Below are 15,577 nucleotides of genomic sequence, written 5' to 3' on the forward strand. Positions count from 1 at the left end.
AAAATTAATATAATAAATATTTTATAATATTGTAATTACTAAATATTTTTATAATTTATTAGTAAATTTTATTTTTTCATATTTTTAAAATTAAAATAATAATATAATTTTTTTTCAATGATGATGTCAATTGATTAATTTAAAGTGATTGGACCAAATAAACTAATTAATTTGATAATCAATTGGATTCTGCAAGTCACTTAGTTTTCAAGACATTATGTTGATTTTTTTAATTTACTTTATTGAATAGGTGTCATTATTAAAATATTAATTTTTATTATAATTAAAATTACATTTGTTGACATATCCATAACAATTGGCTAACAATTAATTAATGGAAGGTTCGTTTTATCAATCAAACCTCAGGGCCTAAGAGTATCATTTTAGAAAAAGACTCAGCAATATTACTGGACATTATATAATTTTATTATATTTTATTTGAATCCAAATCTGATTCCAAGTTCCAGTACTATCACAAACATGGGGTCAGAAAATGAGTACTTTGAGGATTCCTTCCTGCCAAAGTAACAAGATGCAAGGTGCTAAACAAGGTAGGGAGACTTCAAAAGGCGACTTATTTTTCTTTCATTCCAGTAATGAATTTACATGTATATCCAATCGTAAAATAAGTCTATTGGCACATCAATTCCTACTTGCGCAGTTTTAGCAATCAAACGTAGTGTCAACTGTCAAGTCGCCTAGCTATACAACGCAATTCAGCGTGCTGGTTTCATATTGATGATCTGCCATAGGTTTCGCTGCTTCTCATGGTACCAATAATTAAAATCCTCTTTGTTCTTTGACAGCTGATTATTCTCAAACCCTTCACTCTGATAGTGAGATTCAAGCCTTGCCCAAAAATCAAAACAAACAAACAAATAATAACAATTGTTCAGTATGCAGAATGATGAACAGATGCTGCCAATTCTGCTAGCTGTTTCCGGCCAAGATTGGATACAAGATCCATGGACAGAAAGAGCTTTGGCAGATTGGTAAACTCCTCCTCAAAACTCCAAATCGCCTGAAGTTTCTTTCCTTCATATTCTGCTGCTTCAGCCTCTGCAAGGAGAAGATTAGCTTCTTCCAGGTCACCCAAATCAAAAGCAGCAGATCTTTCAGAGGAAGCAGCACCAGCAATTAATCGTAGCCTCTGGAATCTAGCCATTGCCACCTCCTTTTCCTTTGATGAAATCAATCCTTCAGTTTTCTGCAGTCTGCTAATAGTGTCTCTAATGTTTTCCTCTAGCTTCGCAAGCTCAGATGTGGCTCCTTCCATTTTACTCAGCACACCTTCTTTTTCAACACACAATGTCTTCGCCTCTGCAGATATCCGTGCTGCTTCTTTGAAGTTTCTTGCAGCAGCAGCAACTTTCTTCTCTGCTTCCAGCTCTGGAACTCTTTTATCAATGAAGAAAATTCTATGCTTGACAGACGCGATTTCTTGCTGAATGCTTGACTTTGTTGATGATAGTTCCTAAACACAGTATGAAAAAAATATTAAATAAAAACTTGTCACACCATTAATGGTCGTGAAGATAGTCAATTGGAAGATGTTAAAGTTTCAGCAACTTGCATTGGTAATAAAACAATGAAATACAAGATACAAATATGAACGGACATAAATGACACAAAAGGGAAGGCCCTCTGTCCCTCGGATTAGTTGGGCCCCTAAAGGGACCTGGATTCCACTGGTTAATGAAAAAACAATTACACAATGTCAATAAAAGAAGAGATTCAATAAATGTTTTAAAAAGTCAAGGCGTAAAGTGAGGCGTTTTAACCTAAGCATCAGGGCATAAGCCTTTTGAGAATTTGTTTTCTAGATAAAAATATGAAATTAATTATATATTTTAAAAACAAGAAAAAATTAAGAAAATAAAAAATATAATGTAAATAATAAAAATCATATATATTTCGCATACTACTTGTTGGCCATTCAAAAATTGCTAACTTGAATGCATGACATAAACCATGACGAGACAGCTATACCATTACAAAGTTCAAACTATTTTCATGATCTAAGAATCTAAGATATATTTTGGAAAGGACGAGGCTCAAAAGTTTTAGAAATAAATTCATATTACGACATTCCTTTTATACAAACAATTAGTTAAAATTTTCAAAATCAATTCTAACTTGAGAATCACACACCCAAAATGCATAACATGATTTTAAATCATGGTAGCAGGTAATGTAACATAATGAAAACGAGTGTAGCAGGAAGTGGGAGTGGCAGATGTTGCATAATGGGAAGCAGTGTAATGGCCGTAAATTTTTTTCAAACACACACAACCATATGCATATTAGTGTATTGCATGTCTTAAACTTTTAACCCTTCTTAGAAAGAGTTTTAGTGCATTTAAAATCCTTTAGTTCAACTATTTATGTTTGGCAAGGGCAAGAAATTTACCTTTGTTTTAAACCATCACTGGCAGAAAAATTAAGTGTGTCTGTGTGTATTTATACTATTTCATTATTCTTATGAGTGATAAATTCTTATGTGTGATAAATTAAGTAATAAAACAAAATACATTCATTAATCTATTAAATACATAAAATATATAAATTATAGAAATATACAATAACTAGAAAAGAAAAGAAGGCTGAAGTTGAAAAATATAGATAAATATTAAATCGCTTATATTATCAAAATAAAATATTTTATTAACAAGTTAGTTTTATTAAATTGTTAATTAATGCATCTCTTGTGAGTATTTAAAAAAATAGTAAATTTGCATCATTACCAATCCCCATTATAAGTTTTCCCCTTATCTCCACATAGTATATTGAGAATGATTTATGAAAGGGGGGAAAAACAAAAGTGAGAAGAAAAAAATATAAAACAAAATAATAATAATAATAATATTATTATTATTATCATAACAGTCCTGTAGTGGTTATCTATGCCGCTACAGCTGTGATTTTCCTTCCCACCAACTTCGTTGTGTGTAACAGTAGTGGGAACCAAAAAACCCGTGACATAACAACATACATAATGGTCGTGGCCACTACTTAAAATCATGATGCGAAGCCTCAACTAGAAAGGCATGCCTTTTGTAAAAATGCACGTCTTAGTACATAATGCATTAGCTTTTTTGGAATTTGGTATTTCAGATTGAACCTCAAGGCATTTTAGGCTTGCATTTGCCTTCAGGCGAGCCTCGATTGAGCCTTTTAAAACACCACATTAAATTCATAATGCAATAATGTGGCCATTAATTGACAGTTCACTCATTTTTATGACAGACATTGGCAACATGATGGCACTGACGGTTGTCTATAATTTTGGTGATTGCATTGATGGTCTAAAATGTGGTTACTTTTAGGAGCTCCATGATAGTTTCTTTGACAACCAGTAGGAATTTGTCACAAAACAAAAAATTTCTTAGAAAAGGAAATCTGGGATACATGGTCTTTCCAAGAATCAAAGAATTGGGACAAGAACGGAAGCCCACATAAGGTATCAGGTTGAAAGATCCTGCTAGTGGTTTATGAGATGTATGTTTTAGGATGATATGTGTATTACTATGTGAATGACCATAAACATCAAATTAAATTCCAACTGTTTCCACTTTTCAAGTGGCACCAAAATTTTAGAAGTAGAAATATATAAAAATAAGGAAATGAAACATTACATGTTAGAATCCATTGAGTGATAAATTTACTGAATACACACACTGCAAAGACTTCACCTTCTGAAGGACTGAGAAGACAGCAACAAAACAATCCAGCTCATTGAGCCTTAACTTGCCATGCTTTCTATAGTCAGCTAAACTTGTACATCAGAGATGTGATGGCTTAAATTTTCATAAGATAACGTTCTGTGTTAGAATTTCTATATATTGATCTGAGGGAGCTCCCCACGTAATTTAAGGCGAGGAGCTCAGTGTTCGGATGGGTTTGTCCAGGTGGTGAGGATTTGACAATCCTTGGTAAGAGAGGGAGAAACATACTCAAGATATGTGTCAAAACACTCATGAATGCACTAGGAGCATTACACAACCCAAAGGTAATCACTCATGTAATCCACCATTTTAAAGGCAGTTCCACTCATTCCTAGGTCTAATATGTATTAGATGATACCTCCTATGCAAATCAGTCTTAGAGAAGCATTTGAGAGCCACCTATCTGATCTAGCACGCCTCAAGCTTGTATATAAGGAACCTATACTTGATTATAATTTTGTTGAAAGCATGACAGTTTATGCACATCCCCCACAAACCAACCTTTTTTTGACATCAACAAAGCAAGGATGCACATAGACTGAGACCATCTCTAATGAGCCCTTCTTTCAAGAGACCCTCTGCTCTCATTCATCTCAGCTTGGCCCCCTGGGATTCATCCTTTAACAAGGCTGGGCAATGGTGATACCGTGACTAAATCTATAGCATGTCGGATCTCTCTCATAGGTGGTAAAGCATCAAACAATTCCTCATTTACCATCATACTACATGATGGAATTCATCTCACAAGTTGTGGAACTGAGAGGAAAGTGCAACCAAAGGGCATAATTGTGCGAGTCAATAAGGGAAGTTGGTTCAACCACCACAGCTAATAACAACTGAGATTCTAGAACATCTCACTCAAAATCCTTCCTTGTCGCAAGGGTAAGAAAGAGCTGACTAGGAGGCAAAGTTTTAGGTGCAATGGTTTGTCTTATTCCTCAAAGTTTTTAGCACAATAATCTTGCCCTTGTACCTAAAATCATACATGTTTTCCTTTCCATGATTAGTAGCGTCCATGTCATCAATCTAAATCTAGGGACAGCCAAGCGACACGAGCAACATCCCTTGGAAAAACATCCTCATAAATGCCTAGTTGGATGGGGACCAAGCATCTCTGTATCACAAACAACAAGGTCTTATCCAGCCAAGCTATCCTATATGATTTGGATGCAGGGCATGTTCCAATTTCATTTGAGGAACTGCATACTTGGACATATTCAAGGAACAGTTTTACCCCCACATAGGGCTGCAAAGAAGCTGAGTTGACCCAAGCTTCACCATGTTCAAGCTTGTTCATTAAATTTTTAACTAAGATCAAGCTTGAGCTTGAGTAGAGCCAAGATTTGTTATGCCCAAGCAGATCTGAGTTTTACTATGCTCAAGCCTATCCATTAATTTTTTAATAAAACAATGGAGGTCAAGTTGGGCTTAAACTAAGCTTCCTATGCTTGCTGCCAAGCTTTGGTAATTTGAATTTAAAGTAAGCTTATTTGATAAATATGTAAAATGAAGCACATAAACACAAACATGGAGTCGTGTAGTGACGCTAACATGTCGATGTGTCCTATCATAACTACCATAGCAGCTTCTTGAGGGTGAACAAGGTTGCAACTTATGTCTCTTAATTCTTGGAACTCAAAGTAGAGAGCTAGGGCTAGGTTTATCGAATTGGAAATTTAGGGATGGGGAGATAATTAAAAATGAAAACCAAAAGAGATTTAATTTAAGTGGCTTGTGAATTGACATGTTTATTTTCACTTCTATTTGGGCCTTTAAATGATCAATGAGTTCTTTTACTTTTTTTTTTTTTTTTTTTTCCTTTCTAATTTTTTAATGTTCTCACATTTTTACATATTTTTTGGAAGGTTTTGGGTTTAAAATTATATTTGGGTAAGAGTGGGATTGCTACTAGTAATCTTAGTAGTGTTAGGTCTTTGCAATTAGTGCCCTTAGCTGGGTGTGGCATTCTTGAGTGGCTGTTGCCTTATTTAGGAGTTTCTTTGGGGTGTAATCTTGGGTCAATTGGATTATAGGATCTGGTATGGACAGGGTGTCTAAGCGTTTAGATGGGTGGAAAGGTGCATTATTTTCTCTACATGGCCGTATCACTCTTATCCAAGCTCTCTAGTATCTCTCTTTATTTTTTGTCCATTTTAAAAATTCCAATTGGGGTGGAATTGAGAAATTGATGAGGGATTTCCTTTGGTCAGGGGCATGGTCTTAAATTTCCACGAAATTGTCGAAATTTCCAATTTCCGTCACCCTCAAAATCGAAATGACAATCGATTTCCGTCTTGCATAATTTCCGTTGAAATCTCAACGAATCATCCGAAATTTATCGAAATCTCAAAATTTTAGCAAAACTTGTCTAAATTTTAACTATACGATGAAATTTCGTCATATTCAATGAGGAATTTAGGAGTGAAGTGAAATTTCTATCTTAATTTATTTTATCGAAACAAAAGATTATTACAAGTGCTTCTGAAATTATATGAAAAAATAAATTTACGGTAACATTTTATTTAACCATTCATGTCTATATTATCATTATTTGTACAATAAAAAATATTTAAATGATTTATGAATTTCATTTGTATAAACTGAATATATTTAATGTACATTATCTTACAAATATGTTTGATATACATACTATTTTACAACTTTTCCACCTCATACAAAACATAGACGTATTTAATTTGTAAAATATTAGTTCTAAAACTTATATTATTATGTTTGTTAACCATTTCTAAAGTTTCACAAAGAATTCCATGTTTTATTACAAATTTACGTTATTTTTTCAAATCGAAATCAAAATCGACATCAAAATCAAAATTTCCGTCGATGGAGCTTCGAAATTTGAGTCAAAATCAAAATTTAAGACCTTGGTTAGGGGTAGGGGAGAAAAGAGAACATTTTGTTAGTTGGGAGGATGCGTGTCGTTCTAAGGTGGATGGTGGTTTGGTTATTGGAAATTTGGTGTCTAAAAACAATGCCTTATTGGGTTAATGGCTGTGGTGTTTTCCCTTAAAAGAAGAATTCTATTTGGCACCAAGTTATAAATGTAAATTTGGCTTTCATTCCAATGTGTGGGATACTAGTTGGGGTTTAAGATGTTCTATGGGAATCCTTGGAAAAGTATTGCTCAGATTTATCCTTCGATTATTTCTTACATAAAATATGTTGTGGGCAATGAGTCTCAGATACCCTTTTGCGAACATGTTTGGGTGGGGAATTACGTGCTTTCCAATTCATTCCCTTGTTTATATAGTCTTCCTTTAGCACATAATAATGTCACTACTTTAATTCTACTACTTCTTGGGATTTTCATTTTCATAGGCCTTTTAAGTGATAAGGAGTTGGGAGGAACCATCTTCTCTGTTGGTTCTCTTGGAGAGCTGCCATTTCTTATATGAGAGGGGCAATAGGAGTTGGGGTTTGTATTCCTCAAGTTCTATTCTTAAAAATCTTTCTTTGAGCATTTGACCAAATCTTTTAAATCCTTTCCCTTTCATCATTTTATATGGAAAGCTAAAGTCCCTTCTAAGATCATGGGATTTCGTTGGTTGTTCTCAATAGAGTTACCCCCATCAATCTGTTGCAGAGTAGGAGGCCTTTTAAAGTGTAATCTCCGGATGTTTGTTTCTCATGTTTCGGTAGCACAGCATCTGCTTGGCATCTATTTTACGTTGTCTTTTCTTTTGGGGGATCTAGAATAAGCTATTTTCTGTTTTCCGGAGACTTGGATTTGCTAGGTTTCAGTGGAGAAATATCTCTCTCTCTCTTTTACAGGTTATGGAAAGTGTGGTGAGAGGTTAGTCTAGTGGGCTTGTGGCATCTTTGCAGTTTTATTGGGAAATTGGATGGAAATGAATGCATGTATCTTTTTTGGAAATACGAACTCTGGTACTTTGCTTTGGGATAGGATTCAGTACTTGGCTTCTCTGTGGCATTTTGCAACTGGCAGTTTTAAAGGGGTGCCTTTCTTCTATCTTCAAAGAGACTGGAAGGCGGCTTTATTTTGATTATTTTCTGGTCTAATCTTTTTCTCCTATTTGAACATTCTTTTTCCCCTTCAATGAATATATCTTCTCTCTCTCTCTCTCTCTCTCTCTCTATATATATATATATATATATATATCTTGTACGAAGAAATAAGACAGAATATATGAAATGTAATTTCAGTAATAATAAGAGGAATATTGGAGACAAACTTAAACTTGATAATGAAGAAATAAATAGCACTTGTAGATTTCAATACCTTGGATCTATTATGCAAGCTGAAGGAGAAATTGAAGATGATATAATGCATAGAGTTAAAGTAGGTTGGGTAAAATGAAGAAGTGCTTCAAGTGTGCTCTGTGATCGTAGAATACCCTTAAAATTGAAAGGAAAGTTTTATAGGATAGCTATAAGACCAGCTATGCTATATGGATCGGAATGTTGGGCGAGAAAGAAACATAATATCCAAAAAGTAAAAGTTGTCAAGATGAGATTCATGAGAATGCTTAAATGAATGAGTGGTATAACATTCAAAGATAAATTAAGGAATGAACATATTCGCGGCAAGTTAGGTGTAGCTCCTGCCTCCTATAGAAGATAAGAAAAGAGAGGGACGACTTAGATGGTATGGACACTTGCAACGTAAGCTACATAGTGCACTAGTGAGGAAGAGTAAGTTAGTTACTTTGGAGGGCAATAGAAGGAGTAGGGGTAGACCTAAAATAACTTGGGAGGAGATAGTGAGTAAGAATTTAATATCCTTAAATCTCTCAAAATAAATGGTCCATGGTCGCATAAATTGGCGGAAAAGGATTCATATAGCCGACCCCACCTAGTGGGACTTAAGGCTTGGTTTTTTTTTTGTTGTTGCTGTTGTTGTTGTATACTGTACGAAGAATGTGAGTATGGAAGGTATCATAGAAGGGCAGGAGGTTCTCTTTCTCCCTAGTTCCTGGCAGATGTGGGACAAGGGAGCTTCCGTGGATTGTAGTGGTGCCAGCACAAGCACAAAACAATCACATATTCAGCAGCCCTTCGTGTGCGCATTTCAATGCCTTGTCCCACATCAATTATTTTGTAGGTGGGAATCCTTCCCCTTTCCTATAAAAATCAAAGTTCTCCCCTCACTTCTCTTGCAACAACCAAGTGAGCCCATCGTCACTATCAGCTTGGGCCTTCAATGTTGGGCGCAAACAACAGTAAAATTTTTTTTAATGATCTATCCAAGGTCAATCAAGCCTAGAAACCAATAATAAAAAATAGACGAACCTTAAAAAATATCGGTTCCTTCCCTTCCTTCCCCAGCTTTACAATTCAATATTGGTTTTTAAAAGAGAACCATTTTATTTGATTCGGTGCTCAGTTTATAATTAAACCAAAATGAATTGAACTAATTACGCCTCTAGTAGGGTTTGACCAGGGCATTAGGAAGCAATGTGGTTGTTTTTTCTGACAGCTATCACATACAATGCAAACACACCTGATCAGGTTGCAAAAGAAGGTCCACTAATCCTACTAGTCATAGGATGCTGATCAACTCCAGCACTACTAATCCTACATTTGGTTTGTAGAATGTTTATTTCTAGAAATAGATTAATTATAATAGGTTAGCTACAATTAGTTATACAAAAATTTAGGTTTACTATAAAGCAAATAACAAAGCGAAACAATTTATGAGTCCATAACAAGGAATAGACAAGGAATAACTATTCTCACATTTCACCATGAGAATGTCTATTCCTTTCTTTTTACGTGTTGAATGAAATAATAAGCAACACATGAGGAATAGATATTACCAACATTTCCGAAATTTTCAATATATTCCATCTTGTTCGAAGGAATAACTATTCCGTGAACCAAACTAGCTGTAAAAGTGAAAGGAGCAGATCTGCACCATCTTGCTAGACATAGAGTGACACTGATAATACTATGATTATATTATTTGGGATATCACACATCTAACCTTCGTTTAGTTGTTGGAATTAACCCAGGAATGGAAGTATAACAGAAATGGAACTGATGGTGGAATGACTACCAAAATGGAATGAAAAATAAATCCATTCTAGACATACCCCTAAATCCATAACTTCTGCCCTATTTTTCCATTGCTAAAAAATTTATAGATTAAAAAGAATTACAAATTAGCTTCAAGCCCTAATGACAAGATCCATTTTTTTAACAAACCGTTCCCATGGCAGGTCTCACAAAAAAAAATCCAGTTGCCATGTCTTTGTATCTAAGAACTTGGGAATAAACATTCTACCATGATTAACTGTAATGATAAACTTGGGTACAAGTATATTTTGCCTCTTAATTTTTCCTATATTTTCTTGTATTTTAACAAAGGGGTTTTGAAGTTCAATTCTTCTGTGAAATAGTAACTAGGGTATAGAGTTTCAGCAATTTGAATAGAATGGAGGGCGCAACTACTTCAACCCTAATTGGGTTCCTCATCATAATCTATTCTTTAACATAGAGAACAGAAAGCCCCAATTACAGATTTTTTTTTTTTAAGGCACAATTTAAGAATTTCTTGTTCTTTAAATGAATATCTTCTGGTTTTCATGGGACTTGTGAAATTCTCCTCCTTTAATTTCATTCTGGCAACTAGTAGAATAGGAAACTCATGTTATAGCAGATCAGAATAGATGGAATTGCTACAATTTACACTCTTCTCACATAACTATCTAAAAAATAAAAATAAAAATAAAATGAAATATTTGGTTGCTTCACAAACTGCCTCTTCTTCTTGCGTATAAGCGCTTGAGAGCCTTTGGCTAAGGGCCTAAGGCATGGGGGAGTTGAACGAGGTTCAGAGGAAGGCATGGATTTCTTAAAGGTAGGTTTAGAATTATATCAATTTTACTAGACGTTATGTTGGTCTTGTGAAAAAAAATCTAGAATGGGTCAGGATTCCCATGGGTAAGTGGTCAAATCACAATTCCCACAAATGGGAGAATAAACATTCTATCTAGAATGTGATTCTGGTCACTAGGATGTTCACAAACTGCCAACCCATTCTGCCCAGCCCAACCTGATCCAAATCATCCGCAAAGAAACAATTTTGGAAGTGTTTGGGTTGGGTAGTAAATTGGAATTCTGCATAAACTGAACACTGGGGTAGGGTGATGGGTCTAGTGTGCACAACTAAAATGAATGAAAGAAAGAAGGCTGGAAGCTGCATATTGCAGCTGCTACTCGTAAGGCCAAGGTGCCTTAGCAAAACTCTTTCCATTTGTCATGCTTATTTTCAAGCTGGATGAGATCAAATTAGAAATAGTCATTGCATGCCCAGTAGCATTAGCTTTGTCAACATGCATAGGCCAAATTTCACTTCCTATTTCCCATTGATCTTGCTCATGTTTTGCAAAATCTCAATCTCACTCATACTCTTCCATGTTGTTTGTTCCTTCAAAAGAATAAAGCTATACTGCCAGCCCGACCCAGCCCACTGAAGTACCAACACAATCCAACCAGAATTTGATTTTTATTTGGTTTTTTTCTCAAACCATCCTACTCGATTTGGTTGGAAGCTTGAGCTAAACCTGAACCAAGAACAGCTTTTCACATTCACGTGACATTTGGTTCACAAAATCAGGGCCAGAGAAATCAAAATGCAGATAAGTCATTTTGTTCCCTAAATCCCCATTGAGCACCCCATTTGATAGCATTGTAGTTGTCTATTTACCCGTAGGAGCCTCATTCCATCTCGGCTTATTTTTTCACAAGACCAACTCAACATCTTATTAACTGAAAATTCCAAATCCACCCTTACGAAATCCCCATTCCTTCCTCTCAATTCTCACAACTCCCTCACTCCCTAGTAACCAAACACGCTCAAGAAGAAAAAGAAGAGAAGAGGTAGTTTTCATGGTGACCACAAATTCTTTTTTTGGAGATCTGCTACAGGAACAACTTGTAAATTGGGGAAATTCCATTTAGTCCAATCTGCTATGATAATTAAGATCAGTTGCAAACTGGTTAATGAACCACAAGAAATTCTGAAAAAACAAGATGAAAATCCTAACAGAGCAATTTATTTTTCTTTTTAATATGGAATTGGGGCCTTTTAGTTCTCCATGTGAAAGAAGAAGATAAGGAACCCAACACAAATTGAAGTTGTTATGGAATTCAAACTCGGCACGTGCCTTCTATTGTATTCTAACTATTAGAAATTTCCTAGGGAATCACCCTAGTTACTATTTCCTATATTCACAAAATAACATAAGTTGTTCATTTTCAACCACTTGTGAAAAAGCACTTTTTTAAGAAAAGTACTTATCTAAATAAGTATTTATAATAATTACTAAACAGGAAAGTTGAGTCATAAATATTGTTTGGTTGTGTAAAAATAAGTACTAATCATAAATACTCATAAATAAGTGGTGTTTGGTTAGTTACTTTTATTATAAATGTCGTATGAATTTAATAATATTATAATTAAAACTCAACAAAAATATATTATAGTCAAAAAAATAATATATGGTCATGAAATTATGCTAATAATATTATTATTAAATAAAATAATATTTTATTAAAATTTTAACTATTTTCTAATTAACAAGTTAGTTAATATTTATGTTACTAAACACTTTAGTATTTTCTAATTAATATTTTAACTAACATTTTAAGCATTGTATAATTAAAAATTAAATAAAATTTTGATTAAAAAAATTCTAATTAGCATCAGAAGTATAACTAACAATATTGTTAACCAAAAACGTAACATAAATTAAAAGTAATTAACAATAACTAAACCTAAAATGTTAATATTTGTTATTTTTTATATTTTTTTATAGCAAAAGAAAATTTCATTAATAGGAAAAGAATTTATAGGAGGGGAAATAACATATCTCTCGATAAAAATCTGGGACAAACAAATTGTTATGGGAACCAAATGACAGAATGTCAATTAAGACCTAAATTTTGATTTCAACCATCTACAATTTTGCAAACTAAATGCCAAACTTAGGGCTGTGCAAAAGTCGGTTCAAAAAGACTAAACTGAACGAACCGAATTACTTTGGTCTAAACAGTTTGGTTTTGAATGTAAAACAGCTCAGTTAGGTGTTATTTTTTTTAACCAAGTATTATTCAGTCTGGTGGTTGGTTTTGGTTTTCAGAAAACCAAACTAACCGAAACCGTATAAAATCAGCAGAGTGGTTCTTAGTCCGACAGTCCAGTACCTTTCTCCTTCCTCAACCTTGGCTCCTCATCGGCTCATTCAGCTTAGTCAGTCTTGGATAATGCCAAATTGCTCAACCTAGTTTGAACCATATTCACAGGTAATAATTATCTTACAACATTTTGTGGTATCATGTTTTGTTATATGATTCTTTATAAAGCAAGATCATGTTTTGTTTGTTTTCTAGTTAAATAAGATGGTCTTAACAAGTAATAATGCATGCTTGACACTTGGCACTTGCAATTCATGTTCATCATTGCTGGAAATTTGGCACTTGCAGCTATAGGAGTCGTAGTGCTAGCATTGCAGGGAAACTTGGTCAGTACGGTTTTTAACACCACCGAACTGACTAGTTCAGTTGGTTTGATGATTGATTTTTAAAGCAATTTGGTTTGCTTCGGTTTTCTCCCCTACAAAACGAAAAAAATTTCAGTTCTTAAATTTTTTTTACCAAACCGACTGATTGCACAACCCTAGCCAAACTAGTGTTAGGAAGCCGAAGGAACCTCTCATTCTCTACATCTTTGTCATAGGCTACCTCAAAAGCTAAATCCAAGCTCTACCTTTGGATTCCAAGCTCAAAGATGTTTATGAATTTTGTAATAATGAAAGCTTTTCACCCTCAAATATGACATCTTCAAAAGAGCTTATGAAATTTTTCCACATGATTGAGTCAGTAAAGGTAAATTGCTTTACCAGCCCAACAAGTGTTGCCTGAAGTAAGGAGGGAGACACTTCTCTTTCAACTTAAGCTTCCTTTCAGTCCTAGAAGTAACTGGATATCTGCATAGCAGCTTTAAATTTCTTTGGATTCATTGCCAATACCTCTTGGCAGATGAGGTACAGGTGAGGTACTATAAGTTGACATGAAGTGGAAGCATGCTAAATGAGGAGCCTAATGGGGACTCAATAATAAGAAAGACATTACAATTTAGATGCCAAACCAAGGATAATGATAATGACAATTCACTTGCTGAGTTGGCATAGCAAGATTTATGTTGCAAGTCACAACCATCTTATTAGCAAACTGTCTTGCCCAAAACTCTCAGAATAAATTTTTCCATAAAAAATAAAATGATAATGAAAAGCAGCTATTCTAACCCCCTCCACAGCTCCACGCCCCTTCCCCAATAAATAAATACCAGAAAAAACGCCAATCTCAGAATTTTTTGAACATTTGATTAGTTATGTAAGACTATTAGACTGCATATTTCAAGCAACTTGTGTGATGTGTTCGAAGAATAGTGATGTGTTCGAAGAATAGTGTCAGACAGTCAGTCTTCAAATTCGATCAGCAAAAACCATGGATTGTAACCCATGGAGCTGCAGGCTTCTTAAAGTGCCAAATCTGACATATTTTCGTGGTTCTAAGATTACAGAAGGAAAATAGTCTGCAAGAAATATTTGAGCAACTCTTTTATCTCGCAAGTGTTTAAAGAAGTGAATGCAAGTCTTCAACAACGTTGTATAGCAGGGCTAACCTGTAGAGAAGATCTTTCAGCAGAAACCTCCTGTCTGAGCAGTTGAACATCCTCGGAAAGCCTCTCCTCAGTTTTCAAAAGCCTCACATTATCCTCCCTCGACTTCAGAATAGATAAAAGAAGACTCCTCCTTAGCTCAACAACTTCTTGGTATTCTTTTGCTTCATCTGCAGAAACCCTGGCAAGTTCCCTAAGCATTGCCCTTCTATCTTCTTCCTTAGAAAGCAAGTCATCAATCTCACTCTTTTTCATTAACAAAGAGACACTCTCCAGCTCCATCTGAGAAAGGCATGATTGCAACTTATCATACTCTGCATCAATGCTCAACTGTGTCCCCTGAAATCCAGAGAGAACATCCACAATCCTATTCTCAACAGCTTTAATGTTAGAATCATTTTGAGCTATCTCCTCTTCCTTCTCTTTCACTAAAGCAAGTAATTTGTTCAATTCATCTGTCAGTGTATCTTTTTTCTTAAGAAGATATTCTGTCTTTCTCCTGTCATCCTTGATTGAATGCTCAATGGAATCATTCAATACTGAGCGTGCTTCATTTATTAATTGTGATTCAATTTCCAATTCCATCTTCTTGAGCTCCACGGCTTCAGTTGATGAAAGCCATTTGTCTAATCCTCTTGAAGACACTGTTTCTGCTTCTTTCAAGATTAAATCCGCATCTTTTGCTGCATCCTGAAAAATTGAGACAAAGTTATCTCTGATTAAGCTAAGGCCATGGTAGTAAAGGATCTAAATTACATAAAGATACTTATGTGATAGAGAAGCATAATGTATAAATTTTAGAAACAGATGTCAGTACAGTGAGCAGGCAAAATATTGCTGAATATGACCAAATTCTTTTTTTTATTATTATTTTTATCTTCATGATATAGAGGATTGCTTGGATGAAAGGAGGTCCAGTGGTTACCTTTTGCCCCTAAACTGCAATTTATGATTAGATGGTAGCCAAATCCAATAAAAATGGTGCTTCTAGTACAGGATTATCATATGTTTATCATCTCCCCGTGAGTCAATTAGAAGTATAGAATAATAGAACAGTGTATTTACAGGTTTAAAAAAAAAAAAACTCCCATAATTCTTAGATAGTTGCAATGTAACCCTTTTATTTTAAATTCGAGCAATGCCCCACCCTTTTATGTATATCCTTCGTGCAATGTCCACCCCTTTCTCC

The 15,577-nt window shown here is 34.7% G+C and overlaps 1 protein-coding gene across 1 annotated transcript in view; it reads right to left on the reverse strand.

The window, feature by feature from the left end:
- Window positions 1–558: 558 nt before the first annotated feature.
- Window positions 559–15,577, reverse strand: part of LOC131161390 (uncharacterized) — a 33,326-nt gene continuing 18,307 nt past the window's right edge. The window contains exons 2-3 of the mRNA XM_058117130.1: window positions 14,392–15,078; window positions 559–1,474 (exon numbers count right to left, since the gene is read on the reverse strand). Of these exons, the coding sequence (XP_057973113.1) occupies window positions 893–1,474; window positions 14,392–15,078 (1,269 nt within the window). The 3' untranslated portion in view covers window positions 559–892. The remainder of the gene's footprint in view (window positions 1,475–14,391; window positions 15,079–15,577) is intronic.

The sequence above is a fragment of the Malania oleifera genome, chromosome 8 (assembly GCF_029873635.1).
Source record: "Malania oleifera isolate guangnan ecotype guangnan chromosome 8, ASM2987363v1, whole genome shotgun sequence".
In the NCBI taxonomy this organism is placed as follows: Eukaryota; Viridiplantae; Streptophyta; class Magnoliopsida; order Santalales; family Ximeniaceae; genus Malania; species Malania oleifera.